Source organism: Gracilinanus agilis, chromosome 1 (assembly GCF_016433145.1).
Source record: "Gracilinanus agilis isolate LMUSP501 chromosome 1, AgileGrace, whole genome shotgun sequence".
NCBI classification, from domain to species: Eukaryota; Metazoa; Chordata; class Mammalia; order Didelphimorphia; family Didelphidae; genus Gracilinanus; species Gracilinanus agilis.
Window position 1 is genome coordinate 87,195,086 of NC_058130.1, and position 20,170 is coordinate 87,215,255.

Here is a 20,170-nt window from a genome sequence, read left to right on the forward strand (position 1 = left end):
AATTAATATTGCTTCTATTATTTAAATCTGACTTTATTTTTATAAAAAGTGTTTTATAATTATATTCATGTAGTTTCTGGATTCGTTTTGGCAGGTATTCTCCTGGGCATTTTATCCTATCTATGGTTATTTTTTTTTTAACCCTTACCTTCTATTTTAGAATCAATACTGTGTATTGGTTCCAAGGCAGAAGAGCAGTAAGAACTAGGTGATGAGGGTTAAGTGACTTTTCCAGATTGAGCAAAGCTGGGAAGTGTCTGAGGCTAGATTTGAACCCATGAACTTCCATCTTCAGGCCTGGCATTGAGCCACCCAGCCATCCCCTATCTATGGTTATTTTATTTTATTTTATTTTATTTTATTTTATTTTATTTTATTTTATTTTTTTAAACCCTTACCTTCCGTCTTGGAGTCAATACTGTGTATTGGCTCCAAGGCAGAAGAATGGTAAGGGTAGGCAATGGGGGTCAAGTGACTTGCCCAGGGTCACACAGCTGGGAAGTGTCTAAGGCCAGATTTGAACCTAGGACCTCCTGTCTCTAGGCCTGGCTCTCAATCCATTGAGCTACCCAGCTGCTCCCTATCTATGGTTATTTTAAATGGTTTCTCTCTTACTATCTCTTCTTGCATAATTTTGTTAGTGATATATAGAAATGCTGATGATTTATGTGAATTTGTTTTATATCCTGCTATTTTACTTAAATTATTGATAGTTTCAACAACTAATTTTTTAGTTAAATCTCTAGGGTTTTCCATCATATCATCTGCAAAAAGAGATAAGTTTTATTACCTCTTTGCTTATACCAATTCCTTCAATTTTTTTCTTTTCTTATTGTTATTGCTAGTACTTCTAGTACATTATTAAATAATACCAGTGTTACCGGGCATCCTTGCTTCATGCCTGATATTATAGGGGAGACTTCTAACTTTTCCCCATTACAGGTAATGTTTACTGATGGTTTTAAGTACCTGTATATGCTTATTATTATTCCAAGGAAAAATTCACCTCTACCTATGCTTTCAAGTTTTTTAAAAATGGGAATGAATGTATTTTTTCTAAAGCTTTTTCTGTATCTATTGATATAATCATGATTTTTACTTTTTTGTTAGTGTAATAAATTATGTTAATAGTTTTCCTTATATTAAATCATCCTGTATCTCTAATATAAATCCCCTTTGGTTATAATATATAACCTTTGTGAAGTTTTGTTGTAGTTTCTTGGCTAATATTTATTTAGGATTTTTGCATCCATGTTCATTAAGCAAATCTTTCTCTGTTTTTACTCTTCTTGGTTTAGGTATCAGGATATTTGTTTCATAAAAGGAGTTTGGGAAGACTCCTTTTCCAGTTGTTCTTTCCAGCAGAAACATTCTTTTATTCTATAATTGAGAAGCAGTATTGCATCGTGAATGGAACACTGGACTCAAAAGGCCAGAAACTTGGATATGAATCCTGCCTTAGACACTTCTCAGAGACTCAAGATACCTCATCTGTTAAATGGGCATGATAACTGTCAAGTGTCCTCCTCACAGAAGTGCCAAGAAGAAAGCATTCTGAAAACCACATATAAAAGTGAGCTAATTACCGTGGAGAGTACTTGAGGGTGAGTGGGGAAGGTGTCTCTCGGGGTCTTTATTCTGCATGTCAGTGGTCACTGTCCAGATTGTAGAGAAAAAAGGAGAACTCTTGGGACAGTTCTTGGAAATTGCATTTTTGACAATCTCTCCACTGTCCCTCTTTTCCCTATTTGTCCTACCTCCTCCCTTTCCACAAATACTAGACTAATTCCAACCTCTCTGCCTTTGTTCACGCCTTTCTTCCCACCTGGAATGGATTCCCTTCTTCTCCTCCACCATCCAGGTATTACTCGCCCTTTATAGTCCAGCTTCAAGTCCTTCCCGCTTTGGAAGGCCTTTATGGTCAGTCAGTCATTCAAAGGACTAAACAAGCACCAACTTTAAGAGTAGACCCTCGGACCCTCAGCGATCCATCTCTCTGGCCCAGCATTGTACGCTTCTGAAATAGTCCTCCAAGAAAGTATTTTTTCAAAGCGAGGTGGGGATGACTTGATACAAGATTACATGGACTGACCCAAAGCAATGTCAACCTTCTCCATCCTCTCCACTATAACTGGTCCCAGGGATTTGTCTCTAGGGGTCTGCTGGAACCCAAGTGGGCTCCTGAGAGTCCTGATACATTTTCAGTGGGAATACTTACACCTCAGAAAACAGTCAAAGCTACAGACTTAAGAACATGATGAAGAAAAGGTTGATGATGCAGATTAAACTTAAAAAGTGTATCCTGGGTAGTTGTTTTGTTTTTAATGGAGAGGTCCTGATGCTTAGTCTCTAACACAACTACATTTAACGTTATCTCCCCAAACTGGCCCGCTTTACCTGTGCATCCTCCCCCTTTCTGAGCTAGGCTCCAGCCTCTCAGGGTGGTGATAATCTAACTCTTACCTGGGCACCTGACCTACAGCAAGATACACTGCTGCCATTGGGAAAATTCTTAGTTATTCAGTTGTGTCCAATTCTTAGTGATCCCACTTGGGGTTTCCTTGGTAAAGACCCTGGAGGGGTTTGTAATTTCCTTCTCCAGTTTATTTTACAAATGAAGAAACTGAGGCCAACAGAGTAGTGACTTACCCAGGATAACCCAGCTAATAAGTGTCTGAGGCCAGATTTGAACTCAGAAAGAAAAGTCTTCCTGACTCCAGTACTACCTAGCTGTTTGTTTGTTTGTTTGTTTAAGGCCAGGCTGCCCTAATTGCTTGGGACAGCCCTCATTCAGGTCCAAGCTCCATAATGACCTTAGCACAGGACCCACAGGACACTGCACCAAAGATCCAGAATGAACTTTGGGATGTAGTGAAATTGAACTGTGGGGGGTCGAACGTGTTTATTTTGTATGTACACTCTTATGCCAAAGGGGACTGCCCCCTAATTGGATTTTTGTCAATGCACCTAGCAGTCATTGGCTTTGTTCCTTCTCTTCTATTTCCCTTTTATCCCCAAATTATTGCAATTTCTGTGTTATTGGAATTTTGGGGTCTCTGAACTACATTTCCCATGAGCCCACTGGCTTCCTGTCTTACATGATGACGTAGACAGTTACATGATGATGCAGACTGAGGGGCTGGACTTGCTCTTTCTCTTTGCCATCTATCCCCCATGGAGGAGGCAGGCAAGGCGTGTGGTTTTTTAAACTGACTCTTGGAATGGCACTTGGCTTCATTTTTCTAATGGCTACCAGTAAATCTTTTAAAACCATAATATTTTTAAAGCTATCCTTTTATATTCATTTTATTTCTTACCTTTCCCTCTAGTTATAGATCTTTAAAGATATAAGTTGGTTATGTGTACTGATTCCATGGGGAAACTAGGCGTGTAAATCTGAGAGATTTCTACATGCTCATTTCCCATGGGAATCACAGGGGGGATTGTGTAATTAAATTTTTTTAAATTAAAAAAAAATTTTTTTTTTAAACACTTAACTTCTGTGCATTGGCTCCTAGGTGGAAGAGTGGTAAAAGTGGGAAATGAAGGTCAAGTGACTTGCCCAGGGTCACACAGCTGGGAAGTGTCTGAGGCCGGGTTTGAACCTAGGACCTCCCGTCTCTAGGCCTGACTCTCAATTCACTGAACTACCCAGCTGCCCCCTGTGTAATTAATTTCTGTTCCCTAGAACTCCAATTCCCAGCACCCCATGTTCCTTCTCATGCTACATGCTGACATAGGAAGATATACCTTTGGTGTAGCCCTGCCTCTTGCTCATGTGGTTTTAATTTCATTAAGATAATTAGGGTTTTTTACTTCTATTTCCTTTTCATTCCTCCTACTTCAAGTGATTATTAATAAACTCTATAAAATATAATTCTTGGAGTGTTGGATATTAATTTAAATCCTACATTTATATGTGTAGATGTGGCCTCCCCTGATAGAAGGTAAACTTTTTTGAAGACAGGAACTTTGTTTCTCCAGTGACTAATTCAGTGCTTGCCACATAGTAGAAGCTTAATAAACAAATATGGATTGATTATTGATTCTGTTCCCTTTTGGGAGCTCTGCTAGAATCTGGATCTGCTCCTCATCTTTCCCAGACTGGAAGCTCCTGAGGTCTATCCCTCTTCTGAATCCGTCCCCTCACCTCCAAACTTCTCCGCCACCCATAGCCTCTCTGAGTCCAGGTGAGATGCGTGAAGGGTCCAAGGCAACTAGTTTAAATAAACCTCTGATCTCAGCATATTTTCTCATCCTTTGCCTCAGTTTCTCAAATTTTAGTGCAGAGACTAACCTATTTCCTGAGGATCCAGGTGAACTGGGTGCTAGGTAGGAGAGACCCTTCCCCTCTTTCTAGAAACTACTGATCCCCTGCCAAGGCTCTTCCTACCTCCCAAAAATCAAGCCCCTGGCAGCCGCCCCCATCATGGGCATGCTGATGTGCCAACCCTCTTTTCTGCCACCTCCACATGACCCAAGAGGCAAAGGAGGCTGCTTAGACATGCAGGTTCCCAGGGCTGGGCTTCTGTGTCAGAGGAGAGGGTAGTCCTACGGAGAATGACCCAGACCTGTAAGGACCACAGCCTGAACCACAGGCGGGCAGACCCTACACCCTAGTGTCTAGACTTCTATTGTTGCTTTCCTATCCCTAGAAAAGGGTCCAGAGGGTCAAGCCCTCTTGTACCAACTGGTCATTCCAGAATTGGAGCTGGGAAAGTTCTTAGAACATAGCAGGAGAGTTGGGAAAGCCTTAGAACATAGAACATCAGAACCAGGGAGGCCTTTAGAACGTAAGCCATAGTTTGTTGAAGGTGGATGGGTCCTTAGAACAAAGAGTGTTAGAACTGGAAGAGACCTTTGAGATATCTAGTTCAACCTTTTCATTTTAGTGATGGGAAAAACTGAACCTCAGAGAAGTGAGTGACTTGTCAAGACAACATAGCTAATAGCAGAAAAACTTTGTGCTGACTATTTTGTTCAGTTGTGTCTGACACTTCATGACCCTATTTGGGTTTTTCTTTGCAAAGATACTGGAGGGGTTTTCCATTTCCCCATCCCATTTTACAGATGAAGAAACTAAGGCAAATGGGGTTAAGTGACTTACCCAAGGTCACACAGCTAGTATGTGCCTGAGGCTGGATTAGAACTCAAGTCTTCCTGACCCAGTGTTCTAGCTGCCCACTACTGGCTACTCTTCTAACTTACTAAGGCAGGAATGTAACATTGAGGATTTCCTTTCTTTTTAATGCTTTATAGATATTTTGTTTATAAAGTTTTCTTTTTACAGGAGAATCCTCTCTGGATATACCCTCTCTGTGAGCCTTTCCTTTTAATTGAGAAAAACAGTTCAATAAGAAACCAACTCATGCCAAGGCTGTGATTAATGGTGGATGCAGTATTCAATACCCATAGTCCTCTGCCTCTGATAAAAGGAAGAGCAAGATTAGAGAAGATGGGATTTTGTTACTGATAAAATTTACTTAACCAGAACTCTCATTCCTTAAGCATTCCAGCAAATGGAGCTATAACCCTGTTACATGGATGGGCAGTTCCCCTTGGGCAGGGACTGGGTCAGTATGGTTTTCTAGGGTCAGAGCTGTAAGATATTCTGAAATGGGCTTTAGAAATTCTGCTTCTTCCTTCTAAAGATCCATAGTTTCATTTCATCTAAAGCAGTGGTTCCCAAACTTTCTTGGCTTACCGCCCCCTTTCCAGAAAAAATATTACTTAGCCCCCTGGAAATTATTTTTAAAAGTTTTAATAACAATTAATAGGAAAGATAAATGCACCTGTGGCCATCACCGCCTCCCTGGATTGCTACAGCACCCACCAGGGGGCGGTGGTGCCCACTTTGGGAATCATTGATCTAAAGGAGAGAACACTAGATTGGAATCAAAGGCCCTAATGTTAGCCCTGCTATTCCACACCACCAATGTGACTTTGGATAACCCATTCTCTGGGTTCCTGTTTCCTCCTGTAAATAAAAAGAATTGGGCTAGGTGACTTTTTTTATTTTAAAACCCTTACTTTCTGTCTTAGAATTAATACTGGGTATTGGCTCCAAGGCAGAAGAACAACAAGGACTAGGCAATGGGGTCAAGTGACTTGCCCAGGGTCACACAGCTAGGAAGTGTCTGAGGCCAGATTTGAACCCAGGACCTCCCGTCTCTTGGCCTAGTTCTCGATCCACTGAGCCACCCAGCTGCCCTAGGCTGTGACTTCTAAGCCTCTTCTCGTTATGCATCCTGAGATCAATGGCACGGACTCTCCGGTCCCTGCCGCAGCGTGCACACTCCTCCATACCTCAGTCACCCTCTGGTGATGCCCCTCCCTCTAAGCCGAGGCTGGTCCTGGGATGACAGAAGTCGAAGCGGCTCCTGCATGCTCAGGGCCTCACCAGGCTATGCAGGAGACCTAAGCCCACTGCCAGAGCAGGGGCCACCGTGAGGACCTCAGCCCAGAGATCAGTCCCGCCGCTTGTGGCTGCATCCAGCCTAGCCTTCCCCATCTGCTGGCGTAGCCTTTGAGCCAGCAGGGCCGTCTCCACGCCATGAGGAGGTTTTCCAGGAGGACTTACAGAACAACCAAATCCAATCCCGACCCCAGATTCCTCCCTCTTCCCAGATCTCTGTTGCACAAGATGTCCTGGTCAGGCTGGTGATTCCTTCCAGATCCCCCGCGAGCAGATTCTGGGGTGGGGCTACAAGGGGTCCCAGAAGCGGCTGGGCTGCTGACCTCCACCCCATCTTCTGTGCTCTGACAGCCCCTGCCACGATAGCCCCACGGCCTCGGGATCCCCCCCAAGGAACCAGGCCAGCTTGTTTCTCTTCCCCGGCTGCCGATCCATTCAAGGTGAGGCCCCTCACTTTACAGATCAGGAAACTGAGGCCCAGAGAGGAAAAGGCCGCACGGGAAGCCGGGGTCAGAGTCGTTCTTCAGAACTCTGTTCTGATTCCCAGAGCGCTGCCCCAGGAGCAGATAAAGCTGCTTATCCTGGCTCCAAGGGCCCTAAGCAGGCATGGGGTGAGCACTGTGAGTGACCCCAGAACCTTAGCCCCACAGGCTCCAGCTGGATCTAGCTTGTCTGTCTGTATCTGGTTTTCTGCCTCTATCTGTCCTTCTGTCTATCTTTCTGTCTGTCTGTCTATATGTCTGTCTATTTGCCTATCTCTATATCTCCATCTGTCCTTCTGTCTGTCTATCCGCCTATCTATCTGTTTGTCTATCTGTCTATATCTGTCCTTCTGTCTGTCTATTTGCCTATCTCTATATCTCCATCTGTCCTTCTGTCTGTCTGTGTCTGGTTTTCTGCCTCTATCTGTCCTATCTTTCTGTCTGTGTCTGTCTATCTGTCTATCTGTCTGTCTGTCTATTTGCCTATCTCTATATCTCCATCTGTCCTTCTGTCTGTCTGTATCTATCTGTCTGTCTGTCTATCCGCCTATCTATTTGTCTATCTGTCTATCTCTATCTGTCCTTCTGTCTGTCTGTCTGTCTATCCGTCTATTTATTTGTCTATCTCCATATCTCTATCTGTCCTGTCTATCTGTCCATCTAACTATCTATCCTGTCTGTCTGTGTCTATCCATCTATTGGCTATTATCTATCTCTGTATACCTGTCAGCTAGATATCTGTCAATTAGCTGCATATATATCTATATATCTATCAGCTAAATATCAGCTATACCTCTATCTATATTTACCTAGCAGCTAGATAGCTTACTATGTCTGTCTATCTGTCCATCTATGTGCTACCACCTCGCCTCTCTCGGGCCAGCAGTAATAGCAAATTGCGTTGAGCTGAGTTTGAGAGGTGGAGAGGTTCAGACAGAAGGAGAAAGAGGGAGACCCCAAACTCACTAGAGGAAGGGCCCGGGTGCTGGGACACATGGCAGGGAGTGGTGCTCAGACCATGAAGTCGGGGCCAGCAGACCGAGACTCTGGTTCTGCCTGTCCCCAACAATTGCTGGGGGCTATCATAGAAGGCCACTCTGGTGTCAGGGCCCAGGTGAACTAGATGACATCTAAGGGATCTTCTTACTCCAGGATGCTATGATTTTAATGTGAAAAGGCCTTATTGACTCAAGGAGCATGGGAAGAGGAGAAAAACCCCTGGGTTCAGAATCCAATTCTGTTACAAATTATGTGACCACAGGCTGCCTCTTACCTGGTCTATGCCTTGGTTTCCTCCTTTATAAAAGGAGGGACTTAAACAGGAAGATCTCTGCCCTCCGGCTAAATTCCAGGACCCAGTGACTATAAGGGTAAGGAAGGGGATGAAGGAAAGAGAACATTAGCCGAAACCTGTAAACACACAGCCCTTGTTTTACACAGTAGCTTCTGAAATAGTTCAGGTAAATGGAAATTAAAAAAAAAAACAACAAAAAAACAACCACCCTCTCCATCGCCCACATCCAATCAAGCCAGCTGTCATGGAGTGCTTTACAATTTACAAAGTGTTTTGGGAAAGGCTCCAAGATACTGGTCACAGTCGAGTCATGCCTTATAGCAGTGATTCCCAAAGTGGGCGCCACCGCCCCCTGGTGGGTGCTGCAGCGATCCAGGGGAGGCAGTGATGGCCACAGGTGCATTTATCTTTCCTATTAATTGCTATTAAAATTAAAAAAAATTAATATCCAGGGGGCTAAGTAATATTTTTTCTGGAAAGGGGGCGGTAGGCCAAAAAAGTTTGGGAACCACTGCCTTATAGGATCATAGCTCTAAAGGATCATAGCTCTAAACCTGGAAAGCACCTCAGAGTCTAGCTAGTCCAACCCCTTCAATTCACAGATGAGGAGACTGAGACCCAGAGGTCTAGTGGCCAGGGGTCCAGTGGCTGGCCCAAAGTCACAGAGGCAATAGCAGAGGTGGGATTTGAATTTAGAGTCCAAATCTTTCGTCTCTTCTATTCTCTAGTTCAATGTTCTCCTCCTCTGGGAAGTCCTCTTGAATACATACTATGATAACTAAAAAAAAAAGAAAAAAAAACCCAGGCTCTAGGATCTATGAACCTGCCTCTGCTCTGGATGCTGGGAATGGCCACTTGGCCTGTACCTTTTTGAAAATGTCCATATCCTATGCTTTTATTTCTGATTGTTTTCTACTTTATCTCCTGAATTAGTCAATATTTCAAAGCTCTGTGTCCATGTTATCAGAGAAGAAAACCAACCAGACTAAGAACCACCCTCACCACCTCCTTTTCTCCCACTAAAAAAACCCATGACCAGGAGCTATCTGGAATGAAAGTTGATTGGGCCCCGGTTATACAGTGGCTAGGAGGAACAAATAAAAGGCAGGAAAAGCATTTGTTAAATTCACTAGAAATCCCCCAAAAGCAAGATAGTTCTTGCCCTCAAGGAGCTTACATTCCAACAATGACATGGTGGCTGGAAAGGGGTATTTGGGTCTGGGAAGTCACAGGGAGGGTGAATGATGCCATAAGGCAACTGACTGACATAGCCTTTCCAAGCATGGTATTGGTAATTTGATTATTGTTCCCAAAAATGACATAGAAAGTAGGACTGGGATGGAGGTGGAGGCCAAAAAGGTCCATGGGCAGGTGGGTGACAGCAGAGCATGAAGGTGGCCGTAGAACAGTGGTGTAGTGGTGAGTGTGGATTGGGTTAGTGATGGAGAGTTTGGCAGAACTGGTTACAGGAGGTCATCATTTACCCAATTCCTTCTGGGCCTAGAAGACCAACTTACTGGTGATGGTGGTGGTGGTGGTGGTGGTGAGATGTTCTGGTGACCACCTTGGTCACATCCTTTCTCTGCTGTCCCCATCCCACATGACCTCCTCCACAGGTTTCCTTTCTAGGCCTTTATGAGAATTAAAACAAGAATCAAAAGCCCTGTTGCTTTCTGCATTCCTAGCCTTCATAGTTCTTTTGTGAAACCTGTTCTAAGCCCCATCACAGCTATCAGGAGCAAGAGCCCATACCAATTTGGCTCTAAGCAATAACAGCAGGAAGTAATTCTAGATCATTCTAAGGTATACAAAGTGCTTTTCTTACAACAACCCTGTCAGTTAGGGAGCATTCACATTATTATTCCCATTTTATAGAAGGGGAAACCAAGGTTCCACCAAGTCTAGCAATTTACCACAATCCTCCAGTTGTGGAATCTTCAAAGTATAATTGACTTGATGGGGCCTAAGCAGGAATTCCTTCCATTTAACATTTCCAGTGATGGGGAACTCACTATCTCTCTGGGATAGCCCATTTTAATTGTTAGGAAGTTTTTCTCTATCTCTAGTTGAAATCTATCTCATTTCAACTTCTCTAAAGGGTAGGTGGGGAAGAAGAGGAAGCAAGAGCCTCAGCCAGAGACCTTCGACCCCAGGGCTGGGCCCAGAAAGTCACCAGGGGAGGAGGGGATTGTCACATATGAGTAGAAATAACAAGAATTCCCATTTCTCCTGTGCTTTCAGGGTTACAAAGGGCTTTCCTTCAACAATTCTGAGAAGTAGGTCCTCTAATATTAGTAGAATAACCATTTTGCAGTTGGGGAAATCAAGGCCCTGAGAGACTAAAGTGATTTGTCCAAAATCATAGAGCTGATTACTTGCCAGACTCAGATTCTTTGAATCCAAAGAATGACCTTTCCCCTACACCACAGGCTCTGCCTCATTCCCTTTTGCTCTAAACCCCTTCCCATTTTTCCCCTGCCTGGGGGATGGCAAGCAATTTCCAGAGCCTGCCTAGGGAAGACAGGAGTGCTGACTTTTCACTCACTTTGGCCAACCACTCAACAAGTCACATCCCTTGTCTCCACCTCTCTGTGGATTTCCCACACACATCCATCCCCTTCCTCCCTGGAGAGTCCCTGGGAGGGAGCTCTCTCCCATCCTGAGGGACCTTTGAATACAGTTAGCATGAGGCCACTAACCTCCAGAGGGCCCCTAGAGTTTTACACAGGATAGAACAGGAAAAGGCGTCCAATTCCATCTCTACCCTCTGATTGCCTCCATTCCTACCCACCTGCTAAAGAGACTGCAGAGGCACCTGAGTCCCTGAGGCTGAGAAAAGACAGGCAGAGGGAGAGGTTACTATAGACTCACAGACTGTTAGAGCTAGAAGGGACTTAGCCATTTTCCAATTGAATTCCCTCATTTGACATGTGAGAAAACTGAGGCCAAGAGAGGAAAAGGAATTCAGCTAAGGGCTACAGCTTATCGGTGGCAAGACTCAGCAATTTAGACCCGGTAGATCTTGGGGAACACAGGACTAAAGCCAACTTCTAATCCTTTTAAAGGAGAGGACACAAATAACGAGCAATAATAACTCTCATTCATACTACAGTATGAATTGCCTCATTGCCTACAAAGTGTTACGAGTACTGTCAAACACACCTCGATCACCCTAGTCACCCAGTCCCTGAGGCTCTCCTCTGCCCCATATCCAATCTGTTGCCAATGCCTGTTGATTTTACCTTTATTACGTCTCTCAAATACACCCCCTTATCTTCTCTGCCACTGCCACTGCCACTGCCCTGGTCCAGGTCCTCATCACCATATCCTTGGACTATTGAAATAGCCTGCTGGTGGATTTTCTGTCTTGAGCCTCTTCCCACTACAAGCCATACTCCACTCAGCTATCAGAGAAATCTTCATGAAGTGTAAGCTTGACTATATCACTCCTCCTCCTCCTCCTCCTCCTCTTCCTCATTCCATAAACTCCAATGGTTCCCTATCCAAGATCTCTAAGATCCTCTGCTTGGAGTTCAAAGTCCTTCATAATCTCTCAGCATCCACTTTTCCAGTTTCCTTATATATTACACCCCCTACTTACTTTGCAAATTACAAAGGGCTTTTCACCACAAATCAGAGAAGCATATTATTATAATAACCATTTTGCAGTTGGGGAAATCAAGGCCAGTGACACGGTTCTTGAACAAGACACTCCAACTCCCAACTCCCTGAATTTTGCTTGGCTATCCTCCAAGTCTGGAATGTGCTCTCTCCCCTCATCAAAGCCTTATGGTTTCCTTGGCTTCAAGTCCCACTCTCTACAGGAAGCATTTCCCAGTCCCTTTTCATTCTAGTGCCTTCCTTCTGTTTATCTCCAATTTATTCTGTACATGGTTTGTTCATACATAATTGTTTGCATGTTGTTTCCCTCATTCGAATGAGAATGCTTTGAGAGCAGAGACTCTTTGCTTTTATAGTCCCAGTGATTAGCACAATGCCCACACTTAATAGGTGCTTAATACATGTTTATTGACCGACAGTGTTTTCCCTTAGTACCATCCCAGAAGGCAATGCCAATATTATCACCTCCATTTTATAAAGGAGGAAAAAGGCAAGTGCCATTTTGGGAGAAGGGCAACTAACTCTTATTTTAATGTGAAATGAGCTTGAAGAGAGCCAAGATGGCAGAGTACAAGCAAGAACTTGCTTTAACTCTCCCCAAATCACCTCTAAATAACTTTAATGCCTCAAATCGAATTCTGAAGTGGTAGAACCAACAAAAGTTCAAGAATAACAATTTCCTGCCCAAGTCAACTTAGGTCAGCAAGAAAGTTCTGTCTCAATGTGGGGTGAAATGGGGTGTTGGGGGGGGTAGTGGTCAGGCCTAGAGTATAGTCTAACACCAGCAGCAGACCATGAGAAGATGCTACAATAGCTTTGGAAAGTGTCAATCCACCAGTCATAGGAGGGTCAGACAACGGTCAGAAAGAGATTACAAAGGACCCTTTGCTGGCTCTGGGTTCAGAATCCTATGCATCTGGATCACAGTCCCAGGGTGAAGAGGAATATTAGCACTTGTAGCGGGAAAATGGTCATAGTGCCAGGGGGGAGAAGAGTGCTTGTGATCACTCACAAGAGGCCTAGTCTCAGTCTAAGGCAGAAACTAGCACTTGAGGCTGCAAGAAAGGAGAGGATCTGATCATATTTCCAGAGCTAAAGGAGAACAAGGTCCCTTCCTGGGTAAAGACCAGAGCATAGCTCAAGAGAACAATGAGCACACATCTTCTTAGATCATACCACCTTGGAAGTATTGAAAACCTACAAACCCTCAGAACTAGCTTTGAAAACACCAGCATGAAAAACCTGAACTTTAGGACAGAGCCCCTTCTACATAAAGAGAAAAAGAAGTTGACCATAAAGAATTATAATTGTGACAAGGAAGAGCAAGACACAAACTCAGAAGAAGACAACAATGTCAAAATAGCTACAAGCAAAGCCTCAAAGAAAAATGTGAATTGGGCACAAGCCCAAAAATAATTCTTCTGTCAAAAAGGATTTTAAAGATCAAATAAAAGAGGTAAAGGAAAAAGTGGAAAAAGAAATGCAGGAGATGCAAATTATGAAAAGAAAATCAATAACTAGGTAAAAGAGGCACAAAAAATACTGAAGAAAATGAAACTTTGAAAAACAGAATTGGCCAAATGATAAAAGAGACACCAAAGTCCACTCAAAAGAATTCCTTAAAAAGCATAATTGGCATCAGAAAAAAGAGGTACATGGAAAAATTCTCAGAAGAAAATAATTCCTTAAGAATTAGTATTGGACAAGTGAAAGTTAGTGACTCCATGAGTCATCAAGAAATAATAAAGTCAGAAGAAAATAAAATGAAATATCTCATCAGAAAAACAACTGATATGGAAAATAGTAAAGCAAGATAATTTAAGAATTATTGGACTACTGGAAAACCATGATCAAAAAAGAGCTTAGACATCCAATTTCAAGAAATTATCAAAACGTCCTTGATATCTTAGAAATGGAGAGTAAAATAGAAATTGAAACAACATACCAATCACCTTCTGAAAGATATCCCAAAATGAAAATTCCCAGAAATATGGTCAAATCTCAGAACCTCTAGGTCAAGGAGAAAATATTGCAGGCAGCCAGAAAGAGATAATTTAAATACCATAGTGCCATTCAGTATCACACAAGATTTGGCAGCTTCCACATTAAAGAAGTGTAGGGCTTGGAATACGATATTCCAGAAGACAAAGGAACTAGGATTACAACCAAGAATAATCTACCTAGCAAAACTGAGTATAATCCTTTAAGAGGAAAAATAGATATTTAATAAAATAAAGGATTCTCAAGAATTTCAGATAAAAAGAGTAGAACTGAGATTTTCAAATTCAAGATTCCAGAGAAGCATAAAAAGGTAAACAGGAAAGAGAAATCATGAAGAATTCAAAAGATTAAACTATACTCCTACATGGGAATATGACCATTGCAATTCTTAAGAACATCATTATTAGGGCAGTTAAAAAAAATTAAAATCTTTTTAAAAGTGAGCTTGAAACTCTTATTACTATAAACATATTCAACTTCTACACCAAGCAAAGTCCTGTGCTAAGTATAATGGGAGATGAAACATTTGATTAAGACCCAGTCTCTGTGAGGTTATCCCAGGGTGATGACAGAAAGACAAATAACTACAAAGTTTTACTAAGACTTGATCATTTCATCAGAGAGGTAGACAGTATAATATGGGCTCTGTGAGGAAAGGCTGACACCAACCAAGGAATTGGCATTTGAATTGAGCTCTAAAGGATGGATAGTTCAATAGACAAAGAGCAGGTAGGGGAAACATTCCTCAATTAATACTTTATGGGGGCAGCTGGGTGGCTCAGTGGATTGAGAACCAGGCCTGGAGATGGGAGGTCCTGGGTTCAAATTTGACCTCAGACATTTCCTAGCTGTGTGACCCTGGGCATGTCACTTAATCCCCATTGCCTAGCTCTTATTGGTCTTCTGCCTTAGAACCAATACACAGTATTAATTCTAAGATGGAAGGGAAGGGTTTTAAAAAAATACTTTGTTGACCCACTAATCAAATGGTGTGAAGTGGTAACCCAAAAAGCCAATATGAATTTGAGCTCTATGGCCAGATTTATGGTGCTTACAGCAAGGGAAGAGTTCTGGTTGTTGTTCAGTGGCTTCTGTCATGACTGAGTCTTTGTGACCCCATTTGGAGTTTTCTTGGCAAAGATACTGGACTGGTTTGCCATTTTCCCCTGGAAGGGTAGTGTACCATGTCTTTTGCCCTGGTCAGATCACAAGGAGTATTTATCTTGCTCAGTTCTGGGTACCACATGGGAGGAAGGATATAGACATGCTGGAATGGATCCAGAGATCACCTGACCTAGATGGTAATTGACCAGTTAAAAGAGAAAAGGTCTTTTAGAGGCATCTGGAGAAAAGGGTCATAGACTTTAAATATCTAAAGTAATGTCAGGGGGTAAAATCAGGCTCATTCCCTTGGGTCCCCAGCTTTGAAAAGGAGCCTTTTGAGGGGGCACCTAGGTGGTTCAGTGGATTGAGAACCAGGCCCAGAGGTGGGAGGTCTTGCATTCAAAAATGGCCTCAGACACTTCGTAGCTGTATGACCCTGGGCAAGTCACATAACCCCTATTGCCTAGCCCTTTTTTTTTTTTTTAAATAACCCTTACCTTCAGTCTTGGAGTCAATACTGTGTGTTTATTGCCTAGCTCTTACTGCCCTTCTACTCAGGAACTAATACATAGTATTGATTCTAAGATGAAGGTTAAAAAAAAAAAAAAGGAACCTTTTGACTCAATAAAATGAAAGTATTTTCTACTAATCAGACTCAAATTTTTGCAAGTACTTACATATATTTGCATTTGATCTTCACCATCCTGTTAGGGTTATTTCCATTAGTATTATTTCCATTTTACAGATGAAGAAACCAAGGCTAAGAGGTTGAGTTGCCCAAGGTTTCAAAGCTAGTCGAGTCAGCAAGCCTTTATTAAGAGCCCCACTATGTGTCAGGAAGGCCACAAACAGGCCCTGCTCTCAAGGAGCTCAGTTTAATGGAGACAACGTACAAAAAATTAGGTACCAACAAGCTAGATACAGATTCAACTGAATATCAACAGTGGAAAGGCCCTGGCATGAAGGGGATTAGATAAGAAGCCAGAAGATCTGAGGCAGCATTTGGTTGAAGCTCAGGTTTCCTTGACTCCCAAGCCCAGGGATGTGTCCTCGACATAGGACTTCTCCTGGGGATAGGTGCAGAGGCTGGGCAACTTCCCATTAAGGATGCTGAGAAGGGGATTCCTGCAGGAGAGGATGCTTTCTGGGATTCTAAGAGGAACAGGCGTTGTAGTGGAGGGGTGAAGGGAACTGAAGAGAAAGTGAACACCAAAACCTGCCCCGATGACGCAAGACTTTTTTCTCCCCTGGTTGGGGGGCGGGGGGGAGTCGGGTTTGATCCAGGCAGGATGCAGAATTGCTAACTGCACAGGATGAGGTGGCCCCAGGACAAGCGGCGGCTGTCCTCTCCTTTCTAGTCCCACTCCTATCCCATCCCACACGGTCCCGGCAGAGAAACCAGGAGACTCGGCAGCTGGAGGGCGGCGGCTGGGCGGCTGCAAGATCCGTTAGGGCCGGTGGCTCTCTGCAGCGAGTACTGCAGCGTGGCTTTTACCAAGACCGCCTCATTGTCCCCGCGCCTGCCAGGCCGAGTCCTGCGCATGCGTCCTCAGGCCCGCCAGGGCTCCCAAGTATGGTCACATTGTTACAGTTTTACCTGCAGCTCCATTCACTTCCTCTAAGCCCACCCCTTAGCTGCTCCCGCAGCCCAGCGATCCGATACTTAGGGCTGGGCCACGCCCCCCACCCCGGCCTCCGCCCACTCTCTCGCGCTCAGCTCTCTACCCTCCTCTACCTCCCCACGCCCTCCCTTTTCTAGCCTCGGATTGGGTCCCAGTGGAGTGCTCCCGCCCACTGAAGGAACTGATTGGTTATTTTGGGAAACTGAAAGGGAGGGAAGAGAAAAAGGAGGGAGGAAGAAAGGAGGGATTAGACAAGAATTTTTTCTTCCCCTCCTCCTCCTCTGGAAAGTCACGTGTCGTCTCAAACTGTGGTCAATCATCACCCCAGCTTTTAAAGCCTTCTTAAAGGGCGCGCGGCCTCTCTATTGGACCTTCAGGTCGTGGGGTCTTTTTCTTCTTCAGAGTCTCTGATTGTCTCTGAGCCGAGGAGCTAGAGTCTGGACCCCTTGGGCACTGAGCCACTCCCCTTCCTCCCTATGTTTGACCCTGAAGTGGGCAGAAAGAATAAGTTGTGCCTAAAGGAGTCCACCCCAAGACAAGTTTTCCCCATGGCTTGAGATGCAAGATTTCCCGGCTCCTAACTCATCTAGGCAATCTCTGGGTTGTCTGATGGGCCGCGGAGGTTAACTGAGTGACAATCTCCATCTTAAATGGAAGCTTTGTTAGATTTCTGGATAGATGGAATCTGGGTAGGGGAAAGTGACACCCAGCTCACCTCTTCTTAGCTTAAAAAGACTAGATCGAGGTTGGGAAGAAGACAATCCCCCTTCCACGGTCCAGAGGAGGAAATGGATAGTGCTTGAATTGGAGAGGGCGACCTAAGCTCCTGGAGGTAGACATGGGGTCTTTGGAGGAGAGTGACCCCAGGCCCTCTAGGAGATTTGAGTTTCACCAGAGAGCAATGAAATTGGATGTTTGGAGTTTCATAAAACCAGGTTGTCAGGTGACAGCTTGCTCTGTAGGTCTTTTAAGGTTGTGGGAGGAACGAATGGAGGATGCGTGCCCCTGCACCAAGGTCCTTGTAGTCTGGCCTCTTAGGATGAGCTGGGCAGTTCCGGGTTTAGTCAAGAGACTGAGATTTGAATTCCTCCTTGACATATTAAGACAGCTTCCTTTCCGGGGCCTGTTTCCTTCTCTGTAAAATGTGGAAGTTGTTCTAGGCGATCTCCATATAACGCTGGGTGACCACTACCAAGGCCTCTTTCAACTTAAATTCTGTGATTTCTTTGATCTCTTTCCAGCCCCAGCTCCTCTGGCGGTGTCCTTTTAATTTGTTTCTACTGCTAAAGAGAGTTTGCCTGGCTGTGGGAAACCCACGATCCTGTCCTGTGGCCCTGTTAGGGTCCCCAATCTAGAGGTTTTGGCGGGGAGACAGCTGGGGAGGGGGTGACACTGGCAGTAGTAACAGAAGGAAAGCAGCTTGAGCTGGGGGTTGGGGGGTGGTGCCTAGGTGGCGGAGAAGGCGGTGCTCACGTGGATTTCCTCGAGGCTCGTTAGCCTTTTGTGTTGCTGGGCGGATTTCCGCAGGCCAGTCGGGGTGCAGGCTTTGGGGTGTGAGCGCGAGCCGGGCCGCGGCCCCTTTAAGTCGGGGCCGCCTGCCCCGCCGTAGGCTCCGCCCCCCGGAGGAGGACACGCCGCTCTGCTACAGAAGCCCCTTTTTAATTGAAGTTGTCAGGCTGCAGCCCGCGAGGGAGGGAGGGAGGAAGGGCTGTCGGGAGGAACCGAGTGAGCAACCGAGCCAGTCAGCCTGCTAGCCAGCGAGTCAGCGAACCCACCAGCCGGTCAGCCAGCTAGCCAGCAAGGGAGCCGAGCTGCGCGGGAGGGAAGAAAGGCGGCTGGCCCGAGTGAGGCAGCGCTGAGCGGTGATCCGGACAGAGCCTGGCCCAGCCCTCTCCGGGGCTTGGTGGTGGGGGCAGCTGCGGCCCCGGATCGGTTCGAGAGCCGCAGGCTGAGCGTCCACGCCCGCGGCCCGTCCCCGGCCCGGGCCTCCAGGCCCGCCCGCGATCCCGATGAAAAATCGGGTCCGCGCGCCCATGGCGGTGGCGATGCCGTGCAAGAGCGCCGAGTGGCTGCAGGAGGAGCTGGAGTCGGGCGGCGGCGCGTCGCTGCTGCTGCTGGACTGCCGGCCGCACGAGCTCTTCGAGTCGTCCCACATCGAGACGGCCATCAACCTGGCCATCCCGGGCCTCATGCTGCGCCGCCTCAAGAAGGGCAACCTGCCCATCCGCTCCATCATCCCCAACCACGAGGACAAGGAGCGCTTTGCCAAGCGATGCAAGGCGGCCACCGTGCTGCTCTACGACGAAGCCACCGCCGACTGGCAGGCAGAGCCCGGCGCGCCCAGCTCTGTGCTCGGCCTCCTGCTGCAGAAGCTGCGCGACGACGGCTGCCAGGCCTATTACCTCAAAGGTACGGGCGCCTGGCGGGCAGGGGGTGCCGAGGAACGCATTGCCCTGCTGGAGCTGGGGCCCCTCGTCCTCCCCCACTTTGGGCTCCCTGACCCCCCAACTAGGAGCTGCCCCTTCTTCTTCCTCACAGACTAATGATCCATACTTCCCAACTAAGAACTTCTGTACCCCTTGCCCTCTCCCAGTCTGGCCACCCTGTCCCTTGAATCAGCCCCTGGCCACTGTTACCCTCCCACCCCTCACTAGGAATTTGGGGCACCCTGGTCCTCAGACTTCAACCATCCTTACCTCCCCAGCTAGAAAGTGAGGCTCCCTCCCCCAGAATGACCATCTTTAACTCCCACTGGAACTAGCAACTTGGATCCTTGGTCCTCACCTAGACTCTGACCATCCTTGATGCCCTCCACCCCCACTGGAACTAGGAGCTGCCCCACCCCTCCCTAACTGCTCCCCCTGGCCCTGACCCAGACAAACAATTCTGACCTCCTACAGGAACTAGGAGCTGGGGTGTGTCTATCCCCTCACCCCAATTCTGATCCCCTTTCCCCCTCAACTATGGACTGCCCCAAGCTCTCCTTGCCTAACCCATCTTTCCCCTACTTCTAACTAGACACTGCTCCCCTCACCTAACCCAGACTGCTCTTATTCCTGCTGGAACTGAGGGACCCTCTCCTTTTATCCACACTGTCTTCATCCCCTACTGGAACCTCTCCTGCCCTTCCACCAAGTCCATCTCCTCTCTGCCCCTGCAGGGTGCCAGACCTCCTTCCTAACTCCTACTTACCTGTCCGCCGGGGCCCCTCCCAGCCTCGGGTCCCCCCCCCCCCCATAATGTGAGCCCAAGGACTGCTCTGCTTAGACTCTCTTAATCTTGAGGGGCCGCCCCCTCCTGAGCCCCTTCCTTTCCTTTGTGTTCTCCCCTCCACCCCCATTCCCAGTCTGTCTTATCTGTTTGCCTTTCCCGGAGCCCAGCTTGCTCTCAGCTCAGTAAACACTCATTAAATACCTCCTGGGTGCTTGACACCGAGATTTCAGAAATGGAAAAATAACAGTCCTCTTCGAGAGTGTACGGTAGGGCCGGGAGGCCGGGACTCGTTCCGGGTTAATCATTGCTCTCGGTTAGGTATTCAGGGTAGGAGGGCGCCTCCGCCCTCACTCTGGACCTCTCGGCATCCCCGAAGTCCAGGGCGGAGAACTCTCTGCTCTCCCTTCCCCCCCCCCCC

General features: G+C 46.1%; 1 protein-coding gene across 1 annotated transcript in view; it reads left to right on the forward strand.

Moving 5' to 3' along the window:
* Positions 1-18,548: 18,548 nt before the first annotated feature.
* Positions 18,549-20,170, forward strand: part of DUSP7 (dual specificity phosphatase 7) — a 19,432-nt gene continuing 17,810 nt past the window's right edge. The window contains exon 1 of the mRNA XM_044656921.1: positions 18,549-18,948. Within this exon, the coding sequence (XP_044512856.1) occupies positions 18,549-18,948 (400 nt within the window). The remainder of the gene's footprint in view (positions 18,949-20,170) is intronic.